The sequence below is a fragment of the Balearica regulorum genome, chromosome 3 (genome assembly GCF_011004875.1).
Source record: "Balearica regulorum gibbericeps isolate bBalReg1 chromosome 3, bBalReg1.pri, whole genome shotgun sequence".
Classification (NCBI taxonomy): Eukaryota; Metazoa; Chordata; class Aves; order Gruiformes; family Gruidae; genus Balearica; species Balearica regulorum.
Window position 1 is genome coordinate 100,659,123 of NC_046186.1, and position 27,994 is coordinate 100,687,116.

A 27,994-nucleotide genomic window follows, 5' to 3' on the forward strand; every position below is an offset into this window, starting at 1 on the left:
TTCAAAACATCTAGGTCACTTGGTGTATTTTTATTTAAGTTGATTTCCATCCAAAAGCAGTTTGGAAAAAGAGTAGTAGGTTAATCACATATAAAATAAGAAATACCATTCAGCATTTTCTAACAAAATAAAAGGGAAAAAATTAAAATCCTGAATGAATGCATGTTGAATTGTATCAATTTATTATATAGCCTTGTGGTCAATAAAAAGTAATTAAAGATTAATGTAACGGCTTTATTTAGTGGAACACCATCATATTTTAGCATCTAAATGATTGAAAAAAGATACTTTTCTTTAGAAAACAATGAGTAACAATGCAAAATCCTAACCTACAATTAGTATTTTATTATGAGATTTCAAGCTGTTTGATTTCACCAAGGGCAGTATATAATTAAAATCTAATGCTGCTCACTGTTCTTCTCTCAGGCATTTCTAGGTGAATCTTTATTTTTAACTAACTGTCTAGTATCTGTGTAATGAAAAATTATTTTATTTTTTCCAGTAACTTTTATTCTTTCTTCACTGCTGAATTTGTGTATTGGGGGAAGAAAACCTAGGGAGAAGATTTTGTCACTCTTTCGGTTTCTCTTGTAGCCCAAAGATGGTTGCAATGACTTTGGGAGAAGATTACAGTCGTCTTTAAAGTTTGTTTTCTTAAAAAGCCTTGTCATTAAACCAGACTATTAATTTTTTACTTACTTTTTGTTATGTTTTCCTTCCAAAATGTTTTCTGAATGAAAAAGATATTGACTAGCTTCTAGAATGCACTGAAAAGAGGGAGTGGTTGTATTGCTATTATAACTGGGTTTTGTGATAGTGGTAACTATATAAAACTCATGGCATCATCAGACTCATTGATACTTGATTATCGTTGAGGCTTGTATTTCATATTACTGAATATGAAAAAAAGTATGTTGACATAAAATAAGGATTCTTTTTAACTTCATACCTCACAGACATTTAATTTTATTTTAGAAGAGTTATGTTTTATTCCATTTTTTTGATCCCTTTTATCCTTTTTCCCCTCTAATATATGCATTTCCTACAGTTGTTTCTTTAAAATGTAAATTTAACTACAAATACGGGTATCTTAAAACTTGTACAACACCATCTGTTAGTGTTATCAATTATGAGTTTAGAATATTGGTTATATTCTATCATAATATTATTTATTATGTTGCATCATTCCTTTGTTATGGAATGAAGGAGAGTAATAAGTGCTATATAATGTATTTCCACATTTTTGAGATGGAAAGAATTTTGTTACCTAAAGCTTGTTTTAGAGTACTGTGAAGTGTTTGGATTTCTGTAGTGATTAATGCATATGGAATAGATGTTTTGTGAGGTTTTGGAACTGTGTATTTTGTATTTTCATGAGGTTGCAGGGAACTGGGAATGAAAACCTAGGCAGTTCCCTTCAGTTCTGTATTCATATATGTGCAGTCTTTTGTTAGTGAAAAAGCTTAGTGGGTGTTAGAGTATGATTAATATAGACCATAGCTTGGTGTAGCTTGGAATTTTAAGGCTTGACTATGGGGCGTATCATTCCAAAATGTACTAATTTAAAAGAGAAGACGATTGTGAATACTGTAAATGTATACAATATAGAGTAATCATAAGAAAAAAATCAACTCTTCCAACAATTTCTAGATACCATTAAAAGAATCTCTTCAACAGTTTGTAACTGCCCATTCCTCCTCCTGCAAGGCTTAGCAATAGTTCGTTTCATGTCCCGTCCCTGTATCACACCTTCCTCTTTGAGCATGGTTGACTGAATGTATTCTCCTTCCTTTGTGGCTTCCTTCATTGTCCTCACTATGTGTTGGTGTTTTGTTTACTCCTGTAATGATAACATTAAAATGTTTTTTATTAAAATGTAAACTAAAGAGTAATATTTCTAGCAACAGTTTTGTTACTTTCATATAAATGTCTCAAATTTTGTACAAATTCCAGGTAAACCCAGCCTTTAGTAGCAGGCTTTCTCTTTTTATCGTGGAAGTTAATCATAACGTTATTGTGGCATTATATTACGTTACAAATATTTTTGATCTTTTGAGAATTCTTCTGTAGATAGTAGTTCCCTCAGAACAGGAAATGATGTTTTATACTTAGGAAATATTAGTGTGGCTTCAGTTAATTTGCTTGTGTTTGTTATGTTATCTTTACAAATTCTATGTAAAACTCTTCAAACTGCACCATCATTAGCAATATTAAGCCAAAGGTACATTTGTTGTTTTCTCCAAAGGGTATCATATATAAAATTGAAAACTTGTTAAAACAATCTTTTGCTTTTTGATTAAATGACATGGGTTTACAGCTTTTTCTTTTACACGGTTTAGAAACCTTATTAAGAAGCCAAATACACTTTATTTATTAATATTTTCTAATTATGTATTTCCACATAGGTGGAGAACGAACTTGCGGTGTACATGAGCTAATCTGCATTAGAAAAGGTAAGCAATGATTTGTGAAAGTGAACTTCTTAGCTTGTGAATAGTACTTGTGAGAAATCTGCTACCTAATGTTACTGTCTTACATTTTCTGGATCTTAGTGTTGCATCTTTGTGTGGTAAAATCTTTTGGTTGACACTGTGAATGAAAAAAAGAAAAAAAAATATTGTGAAATTCCCAAATAAAATTTGAATTTTCTCAAGAAGGAAAAATGTGCTCTTCCAATATTCACTGAGTTACATGGAAGTTGTTAATGTTGTTCAGCTGTGATAGGAAACTACAAAAACTTTGATCTTTGCCTTATCCAGGTATTGGTAGGATGGTTTGATTTTTAGTAGTAATAGAAAGTTGTGAGGATATCTTAAACAACTGGGGTAATGGACTGGCAATTTCTGCCTGTGTTTTCAGTTAAGACCCTAATGATTCAAACTTCTTTAGAAACAACTGTATCAGTAATGAAACCAGTAATTGATAGAGCATGAAACAGAGCTGAGCTTGAGAGGACTTTTATGAGTTTAAAGCTGAGTTACAATGACTGAAGTTGGAGTTTGACAGTACAGCTCAGTGATATAATGGCTAGATACAGTTCTGTTTTCTGTCCTCTTTGCAGACCCACGCTCCTTTCTGCAGCATTGCTGTTGAATCTCTGTGTTCTGATCTGAAAGCTAATCTTAAGAAAGAAAAAAAAAAATAAATTCTTCCAGGATTAGTGTCTTGCATTGACTCACCGTTAGGTCAGAAGAGTCGTAGTGCTTTCAAAAAGAGAGGAGTAAAAAAGTGTGGCGGGAGAGGAGGAGGGCTGCAAGACTTTTGATAACTTAGTGTTAGACTGGCTCAATATTATTGTCAAACCACATCATACTTGGTAGGAAGAAATTTTATTTGGCCTCTGAATAAAGGTTAGTTTCCATTGCATTCACTTAAAGGCTTTAGTAAAATCAGGGGTTTTCTTGAAACATTTACTTATTGTCTCCTGACCTCAGAATTAAGTCTACCGGTTCAGGTGAAAAGTAGCTTGATGGTCACAAGTCATCTTTTCCAATTACTGAGTGTCGTGTGTGTTTGACAGTATTGTAATTAAAAGCAATTTTCTGATTTTTTTTAAACTGTGAGTCATCAATTCTTTTTTTATTACTTCTTTCTCATTTCGGGGGCGGTGACTTTTTCCTTTTTATGTTCTGGTGGTTTTTTGTTTTGTTTTTAAAACTTCTTTATTTCTGTCTGTTTTTCCATTGATGGATAAGTCAGTACATGCAGTGCTCTGTATTTCTTCTGTAATAGGGTATGTTTTTCTTTCTGAATTATGAAACTCATTGGAAGCCTACTGATAAAATTTCAAAATCTATTAATCTTGCTAATCACTGTTTATTTCAGGGTAGTGTAGTGATTTTAAGAAAAATAATTTTTCTGCATTCTTGGAGGCAGTGCTGTATGGTTTTTTTAATGTTATTGCTGGGAAGCTACATTGAAAAGATGTTCTTTTTTTTACAGTTCTATGTTAGATTTGAATGTTAGATTCTAAGCTCCATTTGTCATTGATATGATGTTATAAACATTTTTTTAGTAACAGTTGGAACCTGCGTTTTAGCATTGGTAGGTATAAATTAGCCTAAGGATAAGCATGATTAAAAGTATCCTCTTAGTGCCATTTATACCTGCAATATGTTGGGTTCCTTTTTTCTTCATGAGAGTTTCCATGTGTATTCTAAACTAGCATGCCCCTATGCCCAGCCGTGTTACTGACACATTTCTCCTGGTAGTGTGTGGAGTGGACGCATTCTCATCTGTCCTCTCTCCCTACTTGAGGTGTACGTAAAAAGCAGCAGGTGCTTCCCATCATACTACAAGTCGTCCAGTCGTGTAGTGTCTTTGTTACTTTATCTAAGACTTTACATCATCTGATACACATTCAAGATGTTTTTACTGTCTGAGTAATGGCCATGCTTGTAAGAATTACTTTATTTGCCAGTTGTCCAGGCCTGCTCGTTTGCCAGGATCAGATCTGTATTGACCTCTTCAGAATAGAAAGGCCTTCCCAAGCTGAGAATTCCTGGCTGCCAGCAGTCTGGAGCTGGTCAAATCAAACCTTCCAGCTCTGGCCTTAATGCCGCTGGGTACTCATTTCAAGCTTATACTGGATTGATTTGAAAAGTTTTGTGGCATAGAGGTCTTCCCCTTCAGCATCTCTTGCCTGTGCCACGAAAGCCAAGCCTTTTTTGCTCTGTGAGCTCACTGTGAAAGTTTGATGGACAAATTAACTATCCACGTTGACATGTGGATGATTCCCCGCAGTTTTGTCCGGTGCTAGGTAAGTTTCCACTGTCCCCCTCTCCTTTTTCACTGGTGTCTATGGGACTGTGGCCCCGCAAGAGTACACCCTGGCACTCCTAACGTTCACTCACTCCTTTTTGTCGAATGCTATCTGTGAGGCTTTGAGAGTTGGTGCAGTGTTTGACAAAATGGTTCTGCATTTGCAGTTTGCCTGAAAGCCTCCAGTGCTTTCTGCTAGGTGACTGGAGTTAGAGTGCCTGTGTGGAACCTCTGAAAGAAAGATTAGTAGTAAATAGCCAGGGTAAGTAACTAGAGTTCTTAGAGACATCCGGTGTACATTTGTGCTTTGCTTGTCCGTCCATCTTTCTCATAGTCCTTCCAAGGACGTTGTTGAGAAGCAACTAATATGATAAACAGTGATGTTCTGTCTTATTTGGCCTGTACTGAATAGGGAAAAGGGAAAAGCAAGTAAGCATGTGTCTTCTATGAATAATGCAAAGGCAAACTTTCCAGTGTCGAGTGATGGAGTGTAATTAGAATTTATATGGGGATTATACAACTTGAAGAACACCTGTTACTGGTGATTAATTTTTCTTTCTGGCTAGCAAACTAACACATTTCCTAAGTTGTCTTTTTCTTGCCTGCCCCTTCAGTTTTGCTAGGAAAATAGGAACCTTGGGCTATCAGATGATGAAATGTGGAAAGGGACCAGAAAGGTCTGCGAGGCTATGTGTAACACCACCATTTAGCTCAAATTATTTAATGAAAACTTTTTATCTGTATATGAAGATGTAACTGTAAAAACAAACCCCAAAGCTTAAGAAGGAAATGTCTGTTACAATGTTATTCAGCTGTTACAATGAAAATAATTTGAAACCTCGCTTTTCATTTTTTTTGAAGTTTTGCATTCCTCAAATTAGCCAAAACCATGAGGGTTTGTGGGTTTTTTTAATATATATTTGTTATTTTCACTTTTTTAGGTACGCTAAGCTGCAGTACTGGGACTGCGAACGGTTGCTTTTTCATTTAAAAGGGTCATTAAAGTCTCTTTGATGTTAACAATGCTTCCACTGAAATAAATAAAACTAAGTTGCTTTGCTAATTTATTTTTAGCTAGGACTCAAAGATTTACAAGTACTGGTTATAATACTTATTGAATATCCGAGTTTAATGATATCACATTCACAATACAATTCAGATACAGTATCAATATAGACCTCAGATTTACTAACCAAAGTTGTAGCAATTGTCTTAGCACAGGGCCTGCGCCCATGTCACATAATGTTGTTATAGCTTCATAGTTGGCCAAGACAGACTGCGGTGGGTCCACTTGTAGTCTGTGCAGGAAGGATTACAGTACTTTCATAGTGGTTTTGCTTGTTCACTTTCATTTTAGCAGGGTCATACATTTTTGAGAAGAATCTGCAAAGAGCTGATCAGGAGTAAGAAAACTAATAGGCTTTTATGGAAAACCTTAAAAACTAATTTGTATGTATTTTTAAATAGAGGCTTCTTCTAAATGCATAAACATAGGGTGTGTATGTGTGTCCTGAAAACGTGTGTATTTTGTGGCAGTTATATAACATCTGATAGCGGCAAGATACAGAACAAGTCACTTTCCAGCTATAGAAAAGAACTTGAAAGAAGTACGATCAGTTATTACAGAAGTTTGGTACCACAGCACTGAAATTCATGACTCCTGTGCTTGACATAGCTAAGTGGTTGAACTGTTTATGTGATTTTGTATTTACACATTGTTGAATTCTGGAAATTGGAAAAAGGAAAAAGGTACTTTTTCTTTTATTATAAATGAACTTCTTGTTTACTTCTGTTATTTATTGCAAGTTTATTTTATGTACATGCACATATTCAAATTCTTACTTCTTATCTCACAATATAAATTGAAGACTTGGCTAAGGAGAGTCCTACTTAGTTTAGTTAGTAGTGACTGTATCATTTCATTCAGTCACTTAGGGTTCTTGACAGCAGAAGGAGGTGACAGGGTCTTTTTGAAATTACTCAGTTAAAGGTTTGCCTTTTTGCTGGCTGTTTTCCTAACATGTTTTTGAGAGAGTCATGAGAGTTATGTTAGGTTGTTCCTTTGGTTATTTGCTATGGACGTAAAAGAATTTAGGGAACTTGAGATCAGACTTCAGAAAAATCTATCTTTTTTGGCCATGTAGCTCACTGTAGTGAGGCTGCTAGTCTAACTTGGAATTGGCTGTTGTTAGATGTACTAATATTTTAATTGAGGCTGTTTTCAGGTTCTGTTTGTACAGATGAGACAGACTTGCCATGAGTGTTTACAATATTGAGCTGTAACTGAAGAAAAACCCTCTTTAATATATTCTGATATGTATAATACTGTACGACACAGAAGTGACATTAGAGCAGAAAATTCATGGCCATCTTATTTTTAGGTCTCTTTCACCTTTCATTGTTTCTTTGTGTATTTTCGAAGTAATGCAAAATGATACTTCTAACTCAGCAATGTATTTTATATTTAATTCATGGAAATGTGGATTGAATATCTGAGTGAGGTCTGAGTTGCCCAGATTTTAAAAACTATTTTTAAGCCCTTTTTTCTTTTGCAAGATCTTTTCTTTCTATTGTTGTAGCAGTCTCGCAAACAAAGGAAATTTATTCAGCAAACTGCCTTTGTGACTAATAATGGAACAGAAGTGCTCTTTAATATGCAAAAGAAAGAAATTGCAAAAAGACAATGTCTTTGGTTGACAATGAAAAATGTCACTTTTAATAATAATTTTGAAAAGATAAGGTATGAATTTTTGTTTTGTCAGAAGTATATTTTAAGTAGAACTGTGTCCTCTTTAATGTTCTGGTCAGCTATCCTTACCCATTTACATGTATCCGAATGTTAAGTTGCCAATTGCATTTAATTGAAATGGAAAAAAATATATTTATTCATGAGTTTCATTTTACAAGTAGACACATTATTTTATTGAAAGTCAAATGCATCTGATATTCAAGTTATATTACAGTTTTTATGATAGTCTACACTAAGTCAGTGCCTCTGAAAAAGAAGCAAAATAATTTTTCCCCTTCCTCTCCGCTGTCATCCAGTTGGTAGAAATTCTTGTTCTTTGTCAAGAGAAAGGTGATACCGCAGATGGTAGCAAATTACTTTAAATTAGGCAACCTCACATTAATGTAAAACATGATAAATATATGTTGTTTGTACTCATTTAAGGATTCAGATGTGGACAGTACAAAGTAAAGTGCATTGTCTCTTTTTAGAGATAGGAGTAAAAACTCTTCATTAAAAAGTAAAAGCTACTTTTATAACATATGCAGAAAATAGTAATTAATCTGTTCATAATTGTGCACTAGTTAATTTTAAATAGACAAATACATATTTCTCTTCCAGGCTAGAAGACGTTTTATGTCCTTTATCCCGTGAATGCGAAACTTAATATATCTGGGTGATATTATAAAAGTATGGCTACATATTAAAAAATGAAGTTAATAATGTTAGAATTAACATCAGAATATATACTAAATTTTGCACTCTGTTGGAAAGCTAATCTGTATTTATGCATTGTGGATTAGAGAAAGTTCAGTAGGAAGTAAATATTTTCTTTGAGATTATTGATGCCCATACAGGAAGCAAAGTTATGTTTCTGTGTGATCTCCTGTGTTTGGAGTCTTCTGGAAAGCAGCATCTACTGGGGTCAGTTAACTCCAGCTATGCACTACTACTTCTGTAGCAAGTTTTGTATATAAGAACTATGCTATAACCAAACCCTGGCACTTCTTCACTTAAAATGTTCATATAATAATTTTTACTGCACAGTACTTTGCTATGTATCCTAGTTAATCACTGTGCTGTTCAGAAGTCTGAATCCTGGATTGTCTCACACTTTGTTGTTAGTTGTAGTGGCTGATAGGAAGAATGTGGTTTTAAAAGATTTTTATTACATAGATTTACTTTTTTTTCCCCAGTAGTGGAGAGCTACTTTGTAGTAGCTATGAACATTTAAACCACAAGCTTCTAGACCCCTGCAGGTCTTCAATGCTTTTGCACTGGGAGTATTATTTGAGAGTGCCATTAAAAATCTATAATCACTGCTGTTCTCTTACCCACTGTGTGGAGAATACAGTCATGTAATATGCTATGTAATTGCAACAGATTGTTGGGATTTGGAGGTAATCAAGATGATTCTGTGATCTATGTCTATCCCAAGTAGCAACGTGATGTTTCCTTTACTGTTTCTTTTAAAATATTTCTGTTGTGAGATACTATGCTGTTGTGAGATGAATTCCATATTGGAGAGAAAAGACATTGAGGGACTGGTAAATCAGCAGGGCTGACAACTTCCTCAGCCCATAAGAACTTAGAAATGAAAAGATTTCTGTCAAAAGTTTAAATCTCCATCTCAGAGTATGGTTTCTGTTATTCCTAAATTCTTTCTCAGATCAGTGATAGTTTGGAGCCTGCGGTCCTCTTTTTCCAATAATTAACTTTATCTCCAAGAGACAGCTTCAGCATGGTATTTTATAAGAAAGGGAAAGGAGTCCTGACAAACTGCAGAGGCAGTACTAGAGTTAATACAAGTATTCTTGTGCAGTTATGTATGTGATTAGTCAACTTGCTGAACCTTTTTAACACAAACTATAATTCATGAAGTATATTGAACTCTATTTGATGTAAATATTTAGTCAAGTAATTTAATTGCTCATAATAAAATTAAATAAATCGAATTTTTTAATTAAAATACATTCTAGACTTTCTTCCTGTGTGAAGGAAGTCCTGGAACCTAGATGTTAAAATGTATTTTTTCTTATTAGTCCTTGTAATTAGATGTTAAGAAAACAAGGCGGGGGGGGGGAAGTCCTGATTTATCTCTGCAGCGGTGCAGATTATCCTTCAGCCAGTGTGAAATGACATAAACCAAATGATGAAAAAAAGTTACTATTATTCCTGATAACTTTGCACTGGAATAAAAATGACTCTGGAGCTAGACCAGTGTAGCTGGTACAGTGATACAGTAATTCCACTAATTTTTTCATGTAAACAGACACGTATGTTTTACTCAATGTTACATGTGTGACATTTTTTAAAAATTTCCCTTTAAATTGCATCATGTATCACTTCAGATAATGAAAGTTTTCTGTTTTCTCCAGTATTACTTTGAAAGGTTTATAAATAGAATTTTTAAAGGGCATTGTTATTCCAAATAGAAAGTTAAATAAGCACTTTCATCCTGATTTTATTCTGTCAGTCTTTCAAAACTTCTGAAAGGTTCATGTTACTAAAAATTATTAATAATTTTCTTATTTAGGACAAGCGCTTTTTGATTCTGCATTGAAATTCGAATTGTCATGTCATGTTTATATTCATTTAAAATTACATGTCACTCAGGGTAATATACTGGATATAGATATTTAAAGTGTTGAAATACAGGTAGCTCATGTTGCACCTACTTGTAATTTTTACCAGAGAGTGTGTAAACTTGCTGTATAACAAAGGGCAAGTTGCAGGAGAAACAAACACATAGGAAGGAACATCGTAAGACTAGCGGTATAATGTGTGTTTAACCTAATAAGCTGACAAATGTACCCATCAGTAGTGGGCTAAGTTAAGAATTCTGTGCTGCAGAAGAAAGGCAAAATACAAGTTTGAATTGAGGGGGGCAGCATCTTTATACAGAAAAGTGTCAGTTGTAATGTTACCTAAATGTCGCTAAAAAAATAAAAACATTAATAGATATAATAATAATGGGAAAGTATTCTAATAGTAATGTCAGCTGCCACATAGAGTTATCTTGTTTGTAAACCAGTGCAGGTAGTTAAGAATTTAATTTTTTAAGTCAAACACAACCCTGGATAAAATATATATACCCCTGTATATAATATATCTATACCCCTGTAGATGTAGCAATTTGTCTAGGTAAGTTAGGTTCTATTCCCTTGTGATTAATTCTTCAATTACTCCAGCAAAAAGGAAGATAATAATTCTGCTAAATTATTGTGAAACTTTGTGTATGGAGTTTACCTTGTTAAATAAAAGCTGTTTTGAAAGAGCACAAAATCTTAGGTAGTCTTCAAGTTCAGTTACTTACTTTTGGAGAAGAGACCATCCTATGTAATTAGTCATAAAAGAAAAAAAAATAATTTGCATGTAAACTGGCTCGTACCAAAGTGCAGTTTTTATTCCTGTTGAGTAATTGGTCACACCAAAGTATTGTACTTCCAAGCTGACTCTGAGGTATAGAGGGGTTTGTTTGTTTTTTCCATTATGACATGAGTTGTCTGTGAGAAATAAATATGTGCTGTTTGGAGATAAATAATTCAAGCATGCCAAAAAGTCAGTCAAGGCATGAATCTTATTTTGTGGTGCAGTAACCTGTTCAGCTTTCTGAAAATATGCTAATTTCTTTTGCAAGTCAGCAAGTAGGTAGGAAGTGACAAGGAACAATGAATAGCATTTGAAAGGAAATATTTTTCAGCTGGACAACATAGGTTATTTTCATGTAATATCAAGATGTAATGGTGTACAAGCTAACAACAATAAATAATTCTTCTTTGGGACTAAAGACAAAACAGCAATCCTGTTTATTTAAAAGAATTAAAAAAGCTAAAATATCTTAGATCAAGTTGTAAAAAAATAAACCAAAATGGGTTATAAATTAAAAACAAGCTTACATTTTTCATTCGAAATGTTTTTGTGCTAGGATCTTAAAGGTAATTGAGATTTTTTGGATCGTACCCCTAGTTACTTAATTTGCGTACAGAAGAGATAGTATTGCATTTGTAAATGAATAATTAAAACATCACTAAGATAACTATGTGGCTCTCTACATTACTAGCTCAGTGAGCAGTATGATGTGGAGTGTGAGAGGTCCAAAAATAATTGACTGGATATTAAATAGAATTGGGGGGCATGGGGTAGATACATATTTTAAAAATTAACTGCTTTTTAATTTAATATTAAAAACATCAAATGCTTTTTAATATATCTGAGGATTTTTGTTGTTTTGGTGATATTTATTTAAAGATGCCATTACTTTCTGAAGAGTTTCAGACATCTTTTTGAAAAGAAAAATTGTTTAATAACAGGGAAGTTGTTATTTGAAAAAAGATGCTAATTTTATATTTAAGATGAAGAGATGGTAAGTTTCTATGTTCTAATAATTTTAATTCTAGTGATGATAATAATGAAAGTGAATTAAAGTGATGTTAATGTAATACTTCTGTAATGAGTAGAACTTTCTATACCATTTCCATGCTAGCAATTCAATTAGTCTTAATAACTTTGTAGTAAGACATTTGTTCTTTTAGTATTTCTAAAACTGTGTTATGTTGTTATGAATTTCAAACATTCATTGTTTTCCTGAAGAACTGAGGATAATTATGAAGTTTATAAAAGTAGGACTTTTGAATTTGAAATATGACTATTGAGAAAGTACTGCCTTTCTATTGATTTATGATTGTAGAAGAAACCTCTGGGAACCTTTGAAAGTCTTTTAAAATGCTTTTCATGGTACAATTAATGCCCAATCCAATCAGAATTTATGACAGTATGTTTTGAATCAAAATAATTCTGGTGCTGAACATGGCACAGATGTATTTTATATGCAAAAAAGTACGGTCCGTCCCCCCCCCCGTCTATGGAGTATAATGACTTGACACTTCCAACTGTTAGAAAATAATTGAAGGATTAATGTGATGTATAAAACCTTTATTCGTAGATGGGAATCTGTACACGTTTACATGTGGAAAATTGAAGTACAATTTAATTTGGGGTTTTTTTCTGGCTTTATAATGGTAACACATTAAAGGATTTGAACTTGATAGTATACTTAATCTGTGGACAGGCATTCTAAGATTTTAACATGGATGCAAATTGATATGGAAATATAATTTTCAAGTTCTATGTTCACACTGAATTACATAAATAATTAAATAGTCTTGCTGCAGCTAAAGTTTCATTCTTTTTGTAAGGTATCAGCCAATGTTGGGTTTTTTTCACTCCAGAAAGATGTCATCAGATACTGTGTTTCCATGGAGAACAATACAGTTTACATAGAGTGCCTTTTTTAACTAATTAGTGTCCAGGAAATACTCAAGAAAAAACCCAACAGCATTGTGTTTTCAAGTTACTTTTAGGTTGTGGTTAACTTCCCAAAGCACATATTTTGATGGATCAAAGCAGCTTTGATTGCTGAACAATATAAACATAGGTTAAAAAAAAAAAAATTAAACCTACAGTTTTAAAGGATTAAATGTGAAATACTTGAAAGTGCACTTTTCTCTGAAGATGTTGTACAATTAATCTGTCCTATTAAAAGGAAACGTTCACTGTCCTTTATTGTGTGTCATAGAAGGATTGGAATGCAGTTCAATCTCCTGCTCAAAGTAGTGTTGACACTGAATGAAGGCAAAGTTGCTTAGGACAGCCTGCTCCAATAATAAAGCAACTATCCTCATAGATAAATTTCTGTGCTTCCATTTTCTTTATCTGTCTAGTCTTCCTAATCTGTCTTCTTTTTCTGCTTTCTCTTCGCTTCCTGACCTGTTCTGTGTACTGCATCGTGATGTTGCACCTTCTTCATAACTCGTACTTCCCATTTCCTCAGTGGATGTTGTGCCTAATTGCCACCTTCCACTTCACTATCACTTCTGTTGGTCCCTGTGTCCTGGTGAACCGCAGTTTCTTCCTGCCTTTTCTGCTAGTTCCTCTGTGTTTGATAGGTGTTAGAACTGGAAGTTATTGAAGCATTAAGATTTTCTGCTCTTGGCCCTGTCTCAAGTCTCATTTGGGTCAGGATCAGTAATTCAAAGAAAACTCATGGTTATTCCAGTAGTTCCAGATATTCTGTTATCCATATGCAGTCTTGGGAGGGGAGGGAGCATGCCTGCTGCCTTGGGAGATTTCATCTGTTAAACTTCGAGGTCAAAAATGATTGTACACAAACTGAGGCTTTGTCAAATCTCAGAGCTTTCCCATATTTAGGAAGATTCCATGAAATTGGTAGATGGACACCTGACAAATGGTAAATGAACACCTGACACATGCAAAATTTTCCTTGCCCTAAATCAGGGAACACTAGGGCTTTAAAAAAAAAAAAAAAAAGGTCACCACTATAGTGGTATTCTTTTTTTCTTCAGCTCATTCTCGGTCATGGCTTAACTTTTTTTTAACTTAAAAACATACAGAACCCCTTCAGTATGTGGCAGAGTTGCCATAAACTTCAGCTATAACAAATGTTTTTAATTAAATTATGAGCACCTTCAAACAGACTTCGGAAGGGGATGTCAGGTAATCTTAGTAGGAAGTGCAACCAAGATCTTTCATGAACAAAGGGATTTCTTTTTCTATTTGTTCATTATAATGAAAATACTTTTTAAAAAAAGTTTTAGCCTCCTTTCCTCTCTGGTCTGGAATAGAATTCTACTCTTCTCACCTTCTTGCTCGGCTTGATGCAGCAGGACCTCTCATCCTGATGGACTGTTGAGGAACTTAATAACTATACGCATCTTTGTATTTCTTTTGTTCTGTCTGAAATTGAAAATAACACATGCGTGCTCCTCCCTGTTGCACTCTATTTTGGCCCTATTAAGCAGTTATACTGTTTTCTTATATTTCTTGCCCTGTCTTGGACTTCAGTGGTTTGGAAGGTGAAGGTTAGATTTTGAAGGTTGCCAATTATTTCTAGCTGTGCCTTAAGTTCTTCAAAAGACAGTGTTCCCAGCTTAACTCAGCTGAGTGTTGCTCATGGTTTTCCTAACTTTTCTGGTATGATTTAATAAAACAAGAAAAAAGATTTACTCAAGTTTGGTGTTGACTAAATAGAGATTCTGGTCTGATCGGGTTTCTGTTTCATTCTTTTGGGATTTCTTTGGTTGCCATTCTGGTATTTCTTTAGTAATTTTGTCAGGATGGGTGGTTCAAAGCTCTTGGCAAGTTCCTTTTCCTGTGAAAATTTTCAGAATTCTAGGCACAATGTTATGTGATCTGTTCTAGTCAGAGGTAAAAAGTGGAACAAAAGTAATTTTCACAATTTCAGATAGGTCTGGATGTCCAACTCAAAATAGAAGTGCAAATCTGATGATGATGGAAGGTGTATTTCTTTTGATCTTTTTTGTTTTTAAAACACAGCTGTATAATTATTTAAAATAGCACCACAAACACAAATGTTCCTTATCATCCCAGAAATAATGCCCCCAAAACAAACTGAGGGTGTTGTGGAACTGCGTGTGTTTCTCAGTCAGCACTTTTACGTAAATGTATGAGCCCAGATTTACAAAGGACATTATGTAGACTCAGACAATAATTTAATTTGGAAGGCTCCTGAGGAAGTAATTCACAGTTCAGCTGCCTGCTCAGAGCAGGGCTAACATTAAAGTTGAATTCTGCAACTGATCTAGGCAGTCTGTTCCAGTGCTTAACCCCTCTTATTCTGGATTTTTTTCCCTTATCTCCAACGGGAATTTTCCTTGTTGCTACTCCTGACCATTGCCTCTTGTCCTTTTGTATTGCATCTCTGAGAATGCAGAGTCTGTTGCCAACTTTTCTTTAATCCTACTTCTTTTTACGTAGTGAAAGATGTTGCCACACAGCGTTATACTCCTAAAGTAAAGTACCAAGATCTTGGCCAAGAGAATTAAAAAATCTGATAAGTCTTGCTAAATTTCCTTCTAACCCAAACCATTCTGTCATTCTGTCATTTATGAATCTTCTACAAATAGAAACAAAAGCAACCCCCAAGAATGGGATTTATGGTACGGGACACTTAAGAGTCTAGAGAAAACAGCAGGAAGAAATGGATGTGTGAAATCCTAGCTTTCGTGCAGCTGAATGCAGCTGTGATCAATCCTGAAAGATGCATCTCTGTGTGTTGAGGCCACAGAAAACACTATGAGTGTTAAGGTGTCTGTTACCTTAAGATCTTACTCTCCCTCTTCAGAGTGCAGGTTTGAGACATAAGTGATATAAGAGGCTATAATGTTTATTAATTGGTCAGCACACTACTGATAAACCAGTTAACAGATTAATTAACTAATAAACATATGACTATGAATCACAGTTCTGTAACTCTATTGCTAATTGCACACAGTTACTGAGTTACAGGTCTATCACTTTGTTCTTGTAAAAGTTGCATCTAAATACTAATGAATTACAGTTCTATAACCTTTCACTTTAACCTCCCACATCATTTAGTAACGAATTTGCAATTCTGTCACCCTTTAACTTCTCACATCAAGTCTTTCAGATGTAGACTCAGTGGAGAGTCCAGTGGGTTGCCCAAGGGGCTTCCCTCTGATATCCTGGCAGCCTTGGTTAATGAAGCAGATCAGCTTTGTTATAGTCTCTGGGCATCTGCACTCCTTCTATCAAAAGATCTGCCCTCTCTTGTTCTTGAACTGCTTTTACAACTTGTTCCTTATTTCTTAGGTTTCTAGACCCTTCTATATCCCTTTCATTCCCTAGTCTCCTTTTGAATATCAAGCTGCCTCTTAATTACTCTTACCCCATTGGTCCAATTTGCTACATTCATTCTCAGATTTCATATTTCTAAAACCATTTCCTAGGTAATCTTGGTCTTAACCAGTATTTCTGATGTTGTTACTTAGGTAGTGAAGGATTTGAAAGATTCTACCCCTGTAAAAGATGCGCAAGACTTCTTTTCTGCTATCTGCTTAATATCAATTTATTTTATACACTAAGACATGTCAGTTTACTTCAGCCTTTTTTTTTCCTCTACCTGGTTTTTATTAAGTATGCTTTATCTCTATTCCACTTAGCTCTTTCTTGGTTTATATGCAAGTGGCACAGATACCAGGGCAAGGAACATAACTTCATGTGCTGTTTCTCATTCTGTTTTTTGCTCATACAGTTTTCTACTTGTCAGGGAGCAGCGAGGGCCAACTGGTCCCTAAGGGAAGAGGAGCCAGGAGCTGAGCATAACAAGGCTGGCAGGTGCAATGACCTCACCAGCAAGGGCTTAGTCCCTCCCGAGCAGCAGTATCTAGGAGTTGGTCCTGAGTCTAGGTTGCCAAACCTGCAGCTCCTTCCAGGAAGGGGGAAGCTCTTAGCTCCCTTCTAGTACTCTCTCCAAGATGTTCTATCAAAAATTACCAGCCTTGGCATCTGCTGATCATCTCCTCATTTTCTGCAGAGACCTTGTCTTGTTATGGGGTCCAGTACTCCAGCAGAACCTCTTGCTCATGATGTCAGTCCTCCCTTAGATGAGGACTAGATACTTTTCTGTTCTTTGAAAAGATGGTTGGAAGAGAAGAAACTGATGACATTTAACAGTGTTAAACATTAACTCAAATTTAAATGGTAGGTTTCCATTTATATCTTGCATATATACTTGGAACTTTAGTAATATTTATTAATGATCAATTCTGATAAATACAACTTTAACAAGTAAAACTTTTACAAGACTTTTAAAAATGTGTTTCTTTCTGTTTCTTTTAGTATCTCCTGAAGCAATTGGATTCCTGTCTGCTGTCGGGGTGTTCATTATTCTCATGTTGCTACTTTTCCTATATATTAATAAGAAGATCTGTTTTGAAAATGTTAGTGGTTTCCCAGATCTCGATTCAGGATACACTACAAGAAAGAATTCACAAGATAAACTGTGTAAGTATCTGAAATACAGTGTATTAAACTTAATTATAAGAATGTGCATTTTTACAAGGATGTGTAGAAATACACAAATAATCACTTGTCTCGGGTGATGAAAACACACAGTGTTGATTTTTCCCATGACTGTGCAGTATGTGGAAAGGAAGAAACTTTTGCATTCACAAGCCGCAGAAATTCAACAGCTACATAACCAAAGAGTTGACATTTACTTATGGGAAAATATTTCTCTTGCACTATGAGAATACTCTTGCACGTATTTTAAATGTTTTATAATTGTGTATAATTAAATGTTCTCAAGTAAATTTGGGAATGGGATTATTGGGTTTTCACTCAGTCTATTAAAATCCTTCACCAACCTTTTGGAGAAGGTCTTGCATTTACTCACCTGGAAAATAATTTCAAAGTAGTAAAACATTAGAAACTAAAGACATCTATATTATTAAAGACATTTAATTATTTCTATACTTTGTTCTTAAAAACCTTGTTCTATTAAAAATGTGAAATGAGAAAAATTGGACCTCAGAAAAGATACTGAGGGTTAGTAAAATAACCTGTTTCTACTTTGTGACTATGGAAATTGAATGGGCTTTGTTAGCTGACTTGAAGAGGCAGGCACCAGAGAACAGAATGGGAAATTTTGAGAGGTTTTTTTCCCATCTACCTCCTTAAAAGGTGCAGCTAAATTTTTATTTTCAATTTTCTTGGAGACAGAAAAAGGTCCCCCCACCCCCCCAAAATTAAGTCTGTCAACTTTCTTTTTGCTACAAAACAAGTCCTGATGTTCCAAAATATCTTACCTTATGTAAAAGACAACACGTATTTTGGGGTGAAGAAGTCTCCATGATGCGTGGTTTTGTGCAGCTATTATGTTAAAAGCTTGTTTTGGTATGACATTGATGAAAGGATGTAATTTAAATGTCTCACAACTTCTTCTTTGCAGGTTAGAATTAAAAAAACGTATTTCCAACTTACACAGTTGTCTTATTTTTGAAAATAATGAATTTTATTATGGCTAGTTGATGCTGCAGTTGATGAAAGACTATGGTTTTGCAGGTTGATTGTGACTTCATTTCAAGATATTTACTTAGCTGCTTTCTTATTATTTTTAATGCATATTGAATGGAAAGAGCAAAGCTGCAACTTCCCCGATAAATGTGTTGAGTTTGAGATAGCAAAAGCAAATAGCTCTGAAATTGAACTTGGAGGAATGGAGTTGATCAGTTTGTGAAATGGAGGACCTTTCTGTATGAAAAGTTGTTGCTGAATAGATTGGACAAATGGCATTTTTCAGAAACCTCCACCAAAATCTGAGCCTTCCCTCTGTGTCTTCTCTGGTGGACACACTTAGCAGTGCTGTGGATGATCTGACCAGTGTTGTTGGAGAGGTTGGCTACAGCGTAGCTGATTCAGTAACAGAGCAAGTAACAAGCATGATAAATGGCCTTCGTGCAGAAGATGAAAGCTCCAAAATACAGAATGATAAACCTGTGCAAGAGAGAGAGGAACGTACACCATCATTAACTCACTCTCAGGAAATTAATATGAAAATGAAGAGAGGTATAGCAGAACATAAAGAGACTCATTATTCTAATTCATTAGATTATGTAAAAAAAGATACAAGTCAAGATGGAGTATCTGACCACGTCGCAGACAAAAAACAATGCCAGTTAAAAGGCAGAGATAGTAATAATCATTTAAGTGATACAGAAGTACCTCAGAATTTGATGAATGTAGGAGGACCTTTTAAAAGGGAACCAGTAGGAGGAAATGAATGTTTTGTAAATGATAAGTTCTTGAAGGATAGTAACCTGAAAAGTGATAAATTTACAATGGAGCAATCTATGGAGGAACAAGGTAATTGCCTATGTGCAGTATCAGATAGTTCTAAGAATCACTTGCATAGAAAAATCAAACCACAGTCACCTGGCGTTGACTTTAAGAATTCTGAAGAAGTGCACCGTATGAATGTTCCCCAAGATTTAGAAACAAAACTTCTTGAAGTAGAGAAGCAAAAATTATCAGACTCTAGCTTGAAGAAGACACACAATGACCATCCCACTTGCATTAATGAATTCAGAGAAAAGAAATCTGAAGCCTTTTTTAACAGAAAAGGAAAATCCATATCAAAGGATGAAGACGATGTGTCAACTACAATTGCAAAAGCGGGTAAAAAGAAAAACTCAAAGAAATCCGAAAAGAATTCAAGAGAGCTATGTAATAAAGCGACAACAGGAAAAGGTGAGGAGTCCGTCAGCAAACTGGTTCTTCAACCTTTCCTGAAACTTATGATACTTTCTACTTTTTTCACCTAATATACACATTTAATAATAGTGTTTCCTGTGCATGAAAGTAAGTCTGTGTTGTCAGCGCTTCATTCTCTAATTACGTTGATATTTCTTGGAAGTTAATTACTTTTTAAAGTATTACTTAATGAATGGCTTTCCTGTGTTCTAACTTTTCTTTTTCTATATACAGTTTTTCTTACCTTCTCTGCAGTGCCCTGTGTGTATGAATTAATACTGCAAATTAATTATTGTTCTGTGAAAGTGGGTTTTCTTTTGTGTATTTTAAAAGCCTTGCATAAAATTTGATAAGATGATGGGGAAAAAAACCCTTCTTTTTACATTACAGTAGATCTTCAGAATGTATTTCATATGCCTCTAAGATAATTTCAAGACACAAAACTCAATGACAAGTGGCAATTAAGTGATTTTAAGTATAGAAAGAACTGAATGAGGTTTGTCTTAAAAAAAGTTGTAGTCTTACAAAGAAAACCTATATATTGTTGATATTGCTGTGTGTGCCATGTTCAACATACAATCTTTAACAATACGACAGTGGAATTGCAATAATAGTTTGTAAGAAGTAAAAGCTTGCGTTTTTACACAATCGTTTTGCAGACTGTAGTGAATTTTTAGAAAGCAACACCGGCTTTTCTGGAGATGCTGTTTCTGTAGAGAAATTAATTATTTCACAATAGAAATCAGGTGTTGTTGGTAGCTTGGTCTTTTCAGTGTGCGTGTATGTGTTTTCCCTTATCTGAAAATTTCAGTTATTAATTTTGTTGGGGGGTTTTTGTTTGTTTTTTAAAATTTTTTTTAGGAAGTGGTTTCTGTGTTTGTATGATAAACTATGATCTTATCCATTATTTCTTTGTGTAATACAATATTTGTAAAGTATATTCTCTATCAAAAAATGGCATTTTAGGTACCATAATAAGCAAATGAATAGCTTTCAATAGGTTAATAATTACATATAACTTGTGTTAGCCAAATAAAGGAAAGTTTTTAATAAGAACATGAATTCTCTTAGGGAAGTTTCCAAATAAGATATAAAAATTAAAAGGGAAGTGGCAAGGAGAGGCATAAAACCCTGAGGTTTTTTTTTTTAATGTGCAGGAAGCTATTTTTTCGCAGATAACTGAAACAGATTTGTATTGTTCGTTTTCAGAATGTTTGCATGGATAGCTTGTGTTTTAATGAGGTTTTTAAAGTCCTCTGAAGAGGTCTTGTTTCATGACTTGTAATAATAGTATACATCCTCATTCTTTTATGCTAGGAACTGGAGAAAAAATACCTGTTATCACGGAGAATTTCTGGGTGCTTACAAATGACAGTGTATTATCAGAGGCATAACTTTCAGTACTTCTTTCAAACATGTTGCTACCATGTATTATGCTATTCCATTCTTTATAGTTTATGCAGACTGATTAATGAAGCTAATTTCCTATTTGTGAATACATTTCTTGTAATGATAAGTGATGCATCTAATATTGATGTCTATCACTATATTTTAGTCCTGGTATGCCCTGCTTTAATTATAGTTGTAGAAATCTGTAAAAGTTTCTTGGGTGGTAGGTTTCAACCAGTTCAGGGACATATGAGATACTAAATTTTACTCTGCACCAGCAAAAGAGGCTCCTATATGCTAGCCAGACTATATTCTACTTGGTGTGATATTTTCAGTAAGTGATCAGTGAAATTAAATTTGCTTTATAGCCATCCACACAATGGGAAGAACCATACCTGTCAGACTTGAATTAGAATTGATAGGCTAGAGTTGAAAGATCTAGTTGCTCATTAGCAGTCTTTTAAGGCACCAGTTTTCCTATAAATACTAAATTAAGATTACATACACATTGCATGTAGAGCTGGTAACACCATCTGCAGTTAAGGTTTCCTGACATTTTCCATTTCAAGACCTTATTTTCAGTTTCTTAAAACTGTATGACAAATTTGAAATATTTGGGATAAAATTTGGCATGCTTTCTGTCTGAGAATTTTTTTTTTTAAGGTATAGTTTAAAATCTTTAGCTGTTTCCAGGAATAGAGTATGGGAAAAACATGCTGGTTATCTGTGCAAAAAATAAGTAGATTTCACATCTGCTACACTAAGATGTTTTGGCACCTTTGTATATTGTAGTATGTACTTGAAATGTGGGAGAGCACTTTTCCCATGTCAGAGATGCCCATGTTCTTCTATGAAAAAACATGTAAGTTTGACCAAGCTGTAGATATTTGGAAACTTCGCCTTTTGAAAAGGCATAGTAAACTCTTCTTATCATTTGCTTGTTAAATTCACTGACCGTCCTATTTGCACTCATATGCTTCATTGTAGGGATTGAAGGACAGAGCGGGTCTTATCCTGCTTTTGATACTTATGGTTACCGAAGGACACTGGAAGTTGGAACAGAAGAATTGGGAATAAACATGACTTTTGTGAGGACAGAAACTTCCTGAACAAATGTGGTGTGATGCAAGTGGTAGACTAGGATTTGAAGTAGGTTGGGTGGCAGCTATGGAGAACTGATAACGTGTGAAGGTGGAGAGACTGAGGGTGAAAGACTAAGGTTACATGAGTAGTTGGTTAGGTGCAAGTAAAGAGAATTTGAGATTGAATAAACAGAATAAAGAGGAAGTCACCATGAGAGACCAAAACTGGGTGCTTGGATCAGGAATCTGGAGTATGGGGCTAGGAGACAGGAACTTGGAATAAGATTCTACTCACATAAATGTAGCTTTGCAAAAGATGTCTTAAACTTGCAGTATTGGCTTTTCTGTATGAGTACCAGGGAGAAATAGACCTCTATGGGAAGTGATTTTACTCATACTCTAGAGCCTGCCCTAAAAGTGGGAAGGAAGAACCTCTGTAGTAGGAGGAGGGAAACACTGGATTGTAAAAGAAGCCTAGATGACTGGCATAGGTTGAGTTACTTTGATTGTAAATGGTTGAAATTTGGATAAGCTGAATACCCAGGCAGAGGAGAGAGACTGGCTGGGCATGAAGACAGAGACTAATGGCAGCGGAAATGCTGAACTACGGCTAGGACAGGGACTGGGTGGAGAGCATAAAAAAGCAGGGAGGGGAGAAGCAGTTGAGAATGGCTGGATAGTATGTTAGATGATATTCCCTTGCAGAATCAGGAGCTGAAAAAACAGCTTCATGGGCATCTCAGAGCTCTGCTGGTAATGGAAATCCATTGGCAAATCATATACCATAGACTTGCTCACAGACTAGTGGTAATGCTGAACTTTATTGAATTTACATGAACTCTTTTAATGCCTATTAGAGTTTGAGATCTACAGAACCTCTGCACGGCATGTTAAATTTGGACAGAATCCATGTGAGACTTGGAAAAAGAAGGAGGAAGCTTTCCTTTTACAGAAATAAAAATGCAGCTGAGTCTTTGACTTGTGGGAGGAAGCCATACTTGAGATGTACTTGGAAAAAGTTGGCCACAGGGCTGGGCATTATAGAGGAACTGGTATAAAAGAATTAACTAGATAGATTATTCTGTGCATTTTTTGGTGTTGCCAGATGCCTGCAGTGAGAATCTGCATTTATTTCAGTTGTTGAACAAGGGGCTGTTTATTGGAAGTTAAATAAAACTGTGCATGTAAACATCTTTCACTAGCATTTTCCCATTTGTTATTGTGAGTTTGAGCACTATTGACATAAATATCCTAAGATGATTTTGTTGTAGGCTTCTCTTTGTAAATCAGTTTCATTTCTATGTTATACTGCATGCTCACAGCAAAAATCAGCTGGGAATGGAGGATCAGGAGCTGCCTTTTTGATGTTAGGTATCAAAATGTAATATTGCAGCAGTGTTGGATTTACTTTACATAAATGACTTTGAGCATTTTCTTACTTAATCAAGGGTTTCAAGAACTTCAATGTGTGCTGCCTTACATAAGTGGATCCATTTTCTGTTGAATAAGTTTTAGAATGCTTTTTTGGAGTCTTAATGATCTTTCAGTTTTTCTAGAAAATAAAAATAGCTCTCACCAATTACAAAATCACATAATACTTATAATTACAACAAGATGATGTTTTTAAAATATTACAGAAATTCTAATCGAAATAGCTTAAATTTCTTCAGTGATAACCTTTTATGGTTATTTTCTTGTATTCTATTTTGAGCTGTAGTCGATTTGCTTTATTTTATTCAAACAGACAACTCTTATATGAGTAAAGACCAGCATGGTTCATCATCTGAGAGTGAAGATGAAGCACTGGGTAAATATCATGAGGCCTTGTCTAGAACCCAGAGTTCCAGGCTGCCAGTGGTGGATGGCAGACAGCAAAAAAACTATATATGGGAAACCAGACAAAAATATAGTCCCCTGTCTGCAGAATATGATGGATACAGTAGTGAAGCCTCAATAGATGAAGGTAAGAGTGATTTAAAAGCATTCCTTTTATTCCAAATTTCAGAATTATGTTCTGGATAACTAAGTCCTAGATGAGGACAGCTTGACTTGCAAATAGTCAATGTCTGCAAGAAATACCCAGATATGTCTTATATTTGTGCATGCTCCAAAAAAATGGCACATACTTGTGCAGAATCTTCCAGAAATACTGCAAATGATATACTATCTTGTTATCTTAAGTTTCATACAATTTTATCATTAGCCATTTTATTTTTGGAGGAATTTAAACTTTTGATTTAGGAAAGAAACATGGCAACTGTTGATGAATTCTGTGGTATTATAAATACAAAGAAGACCTGTTCTTCCTCTGTTGATAAGCTGTTATAACAGCAAAGTAAGTGAAATTGGTTATTGGTTACAGTGCATATGGTCATTGCAATGTGCATTACTTGAATGTTCTGTATTTTTTCTTTTCTTGAAATCACAGAAAAAATTCTGATTACAAAGATTAGATTAATATAATTTTTTCATGGTGTTAAAAGTTGGATGTAAACAATGGATGCTTTCTTTTGTGGTATATATTTATTGTGAGTTAGGGTGACAACCTGACTGGCTGAGAGGCTTAGAATTCTGCTGTCAATATTTTGTCAATATGCTTTTTGTGCTGGAAAATAGCTGTATGTGAGAACTGTGTCTATAGCCATTTTCTAGCATTAGAAGTGAACTTTGGTTGAAGTTAGGTAAAAGTCAGATTCTAATATAGTTACTGTGCTATAGTAAGGTATTTGTTGGTCTTCCTTCAAAATGCAAAGGTTTTTTAGAGATTGATGCTTTCTACGGAAAAGTGGATACATGTAACAGATGTCTGTCCTTAAATGTTCCATATAGTCCAGAAGTGCTTGAAAAAAATTAGATTTTCTACTATGTGATGTAATTCAATTATATAAAAGTATGCCACTGAAATTTGAAATTGGTGCATGCGCATTCATGATTCCAAGTTAAGACACAAAGGACATGAAAGCATAACTGAAGTAAGCTGCAGAATAAGAGGATTCTTTTCACATCATCAGAAATTTTGGTTCTTTCCTTTGTTAAATTGTAGGAAGACCTGGGAGTCTGAGTTCCAGCAAATAGGGAAGGAGGTGCAGAGGTGAGGTCAGGTGGCGAGAACCAATCCTTGGACGTTGTGATGGAGAGGGACAACAAAGAAGAAGGGTAGTGAAAGGGATATCGTGTTTGGGTTTTATATCTACTGAGGTCTGTCAACAGTGTTGGTGGGGGGAATATGATAAGATAATAGTTTTTTGTATGGTTTATGTCACTATTGGGAAAGAAAGTTGATGTATATTAACAGGAGATGGAAAACTCAATTGTATTTATTAGCAAGTAATACCAGATACAAATTATACAAGACGACTACTTTCAGATACCCAGAATAATGTATTTGTCTCTTTTCAAACTATTGAGGCCGGTTGTTAAAATAGTCATAGAATAATTCATGTTGGAAGGAACATATGACATTCCTCTTTGTATTTCACAGTTGTTCAGATTTGTTTTTATCCTACCTAGTTCATCTTCTCAGTGAAAAGTTCTGAGTTCATCTGAGCTTTCTACTTTGGCCCAGTAAGCCTTAAGCTCAAAAGGTATTGTGCTAGTCTGTATCCACGGTTTTTGTTGTTGTTGTTGTTTTAGTAATTGTCTTCCTTGTCATTCTCTCAGGTTATGAAAATCTATAGTCACAGACTTTTATCCTCTTCTGGGGAATGAGAATTCCAGTCTGGAAATCTATATCATGGTTAGAATCTAAGACAAAAGAATACTTGGCAAGTCCAAATATTGCATCAGGAAAGTTACAATTGTTTTCCCCCCCGCCTCCTTTTTCATTTTTTCTTCTATTGCTAAAGATTTCTGTCACCAGCTGCTATCCCTTCTCAATGCTCTTTCCATGCAGGAAGCTGGCTGGATGTAAAACCCATTTTTATATGCACACACATATCCACTCTAAAATTAGTATGCAAATTGAATTTATTATAATGAAGGAACATTCAGGGTTTGAAAAAAAAATCTAAAGCAAAAACTATCAAAACATCCTAACTTAGAAAATTGTAAGTTTTTAACCACATACTTCTACTTGCGAAAAAGCTTTAATATACTGCCAGTGTTTTGTTTTTGCTGCTGCTTGTGAGAGCATTCTCTTCTCACATTTTACAAGGAGTGGAGAATCAGCAGTTATTTAGATAGCCTGCAATCATTCTAGTTTTCTGCAAAGCACTTGCAAATTAGAGTGATGATTTTCTCTTATTTTTGTAATTCATTAATCTCACTAAAATTATGTTCAACAGTATTAAAAAGAGTTTTATGGTATTAGACATGGCAACAGATTAACAATCTAGTATTTTTCACTTTTCAGTGACCTGAAGGTGGCACACTAGAATAATTAGTGTTAGTACTTTTTATGTTCTTCCTAAATTACTTCAAGCATAAAAGAAGGAATCTTTGCACGATGATAGAGGTGTGTTAGAATAGAGGAAGAGACAGAGTATGCCTCGTCATGTTATGATCATTACAGAGGGAAAGCTGCCCAACCTAGAACTTTGATGAGAAGGTGGAAACCTCATGAGGAAAGCCTGCAGCCAAAAATAAATGAGACCTGGCTATCGCTACCAAACAATTCATATATGTTCAGAGAAACAGTTCAGTGAACAGATGAGGTTAAAAATCTCTGATTCTAAGTGGAGAGCATCAACATTCCAGATGTTTCAGTGTAATTTTTAAAAATTCAGAGCTCCTTAAACTGCTCCTTAAACTTGCAAAATGAATCTATAGAATACTTGATGCCATAGGAATCCTGAAATGTTTAATTAAATAGCTGTTTTTTTATGACTGCTGAATTATTTTTAGAAGTGTAAAGACAAATGATAGAACCATTTCTTGATTCTTTATAGTGGAGTGCAAGCAATGTGTTCCTATGTACTTTATTTAATGAGAGAAACAACTGTCAATTATACTATTATACTTTGTGTGCTTGTGTTTCCTCATATGTACTTTACATTTCTACTTCTAAAACTTAAACATTTCAGCTGTACTTCCAGCTTAAGGCACCAATCAGTCCATATGTTGACCAGGGCTTGATAGTCTTACAATGAAGTGATGAGAAGAGAGAATTCATTTTTGTCTCACCTCTGTTTCCTCAAGCTCACTGCAGTAAATTAGCCTCTGATGATACCATTAAAAATTCCATCAGAAGTAGAGTAATATGAGCAATAAAAATGATATTTCATTTTCAGAAAATTCTTTTTTATTTTCTTTCAGCAGTTAATCTCTATCACATGTTGTATCTTGCAACAGTGTGCTGTGTGTTGTCAAAGGAGTCAGTAAACAGATTTACTAATTGTTTACTCTGCACTTTAATCTTCGCTTTTTAAATTTATTTAGATGTGTCTGCACTTCACAGTGCACACACAAAATTTCACAATGAGACAAAAATATAATCTTGTCTTTATTAATACACACTGTAAGCTTTGCTAAAACCATGTCTAATATTAATAAGTTTTCATTACTAAGACCATCAAAATGTCTAATGATGTTATTTTAAGGTTCACTTATTATCAATTACATAATTAGTTTATTACATCTATTTTCTGGCTGCACATCTTTAAAAATGTTTTATTCTGAAGCCTAAAAATGCATGTGTCATGTTTTCATATCATTCTTTTCTCCTCTAGATGGCCATATTAATCTTTCTTTTCAGGATATTTATATAGAACTGACATGGCATTTTGTATAGTGTTTTCAATAGTTAAATGAAGAAAGCAAGATATTTTGTGGGTTTTGTTGGGGTATTTTGATGATGGAATGTTCTAGTAGCACTTCATTCTATGAAATTTAGGTTTGTAAATTTTGATTCACAAATATGTGCTTATGACCAGTGTCTAATCCACTTTATATATTTGTACAGCGCATTTGATGCACTTAGATTTTGATGAGTTTTAGTTTATAT

The 27,994-nt window shown here is 34.6% G+C and overlaps 1 protein-coding gene across 3 annotated transcripts in view; it reads left to right on the plus strand.

Annotated features, from left to right (window-relative positions):
• Window positions 1-27,994, plus strand: part of SYT14 (synaptotagmin 14) — an 89,594-nt gene that overhangs the window by 11,682 nt on the left and 49,918 nt on the right. For 2 of the 3 annotated variants that reach the window (XM_075749181.1, XM_075749182.1), the window contains exons 2-4: window positions 2,406-2,453; window positions 17,171-17,335; window positions 23,798-24,016. In XM_075749181.1, the coding sequence (XP_075605296.1) occupies window positions 2,406-2,453; window positions 17,171-17,335; window positions 23,798-24,016 (432 nt within the window). Of the gene's footprint in view, window positions 1-2,405; window positions 2,454-17,170; window positions 17,336-18,485; window positions 19,580-23,797; window positions 24,017-27,994 lie in introns of those variants that run through there. The other variant, XM_075749180.1, reaches the window with a different exon arrangement.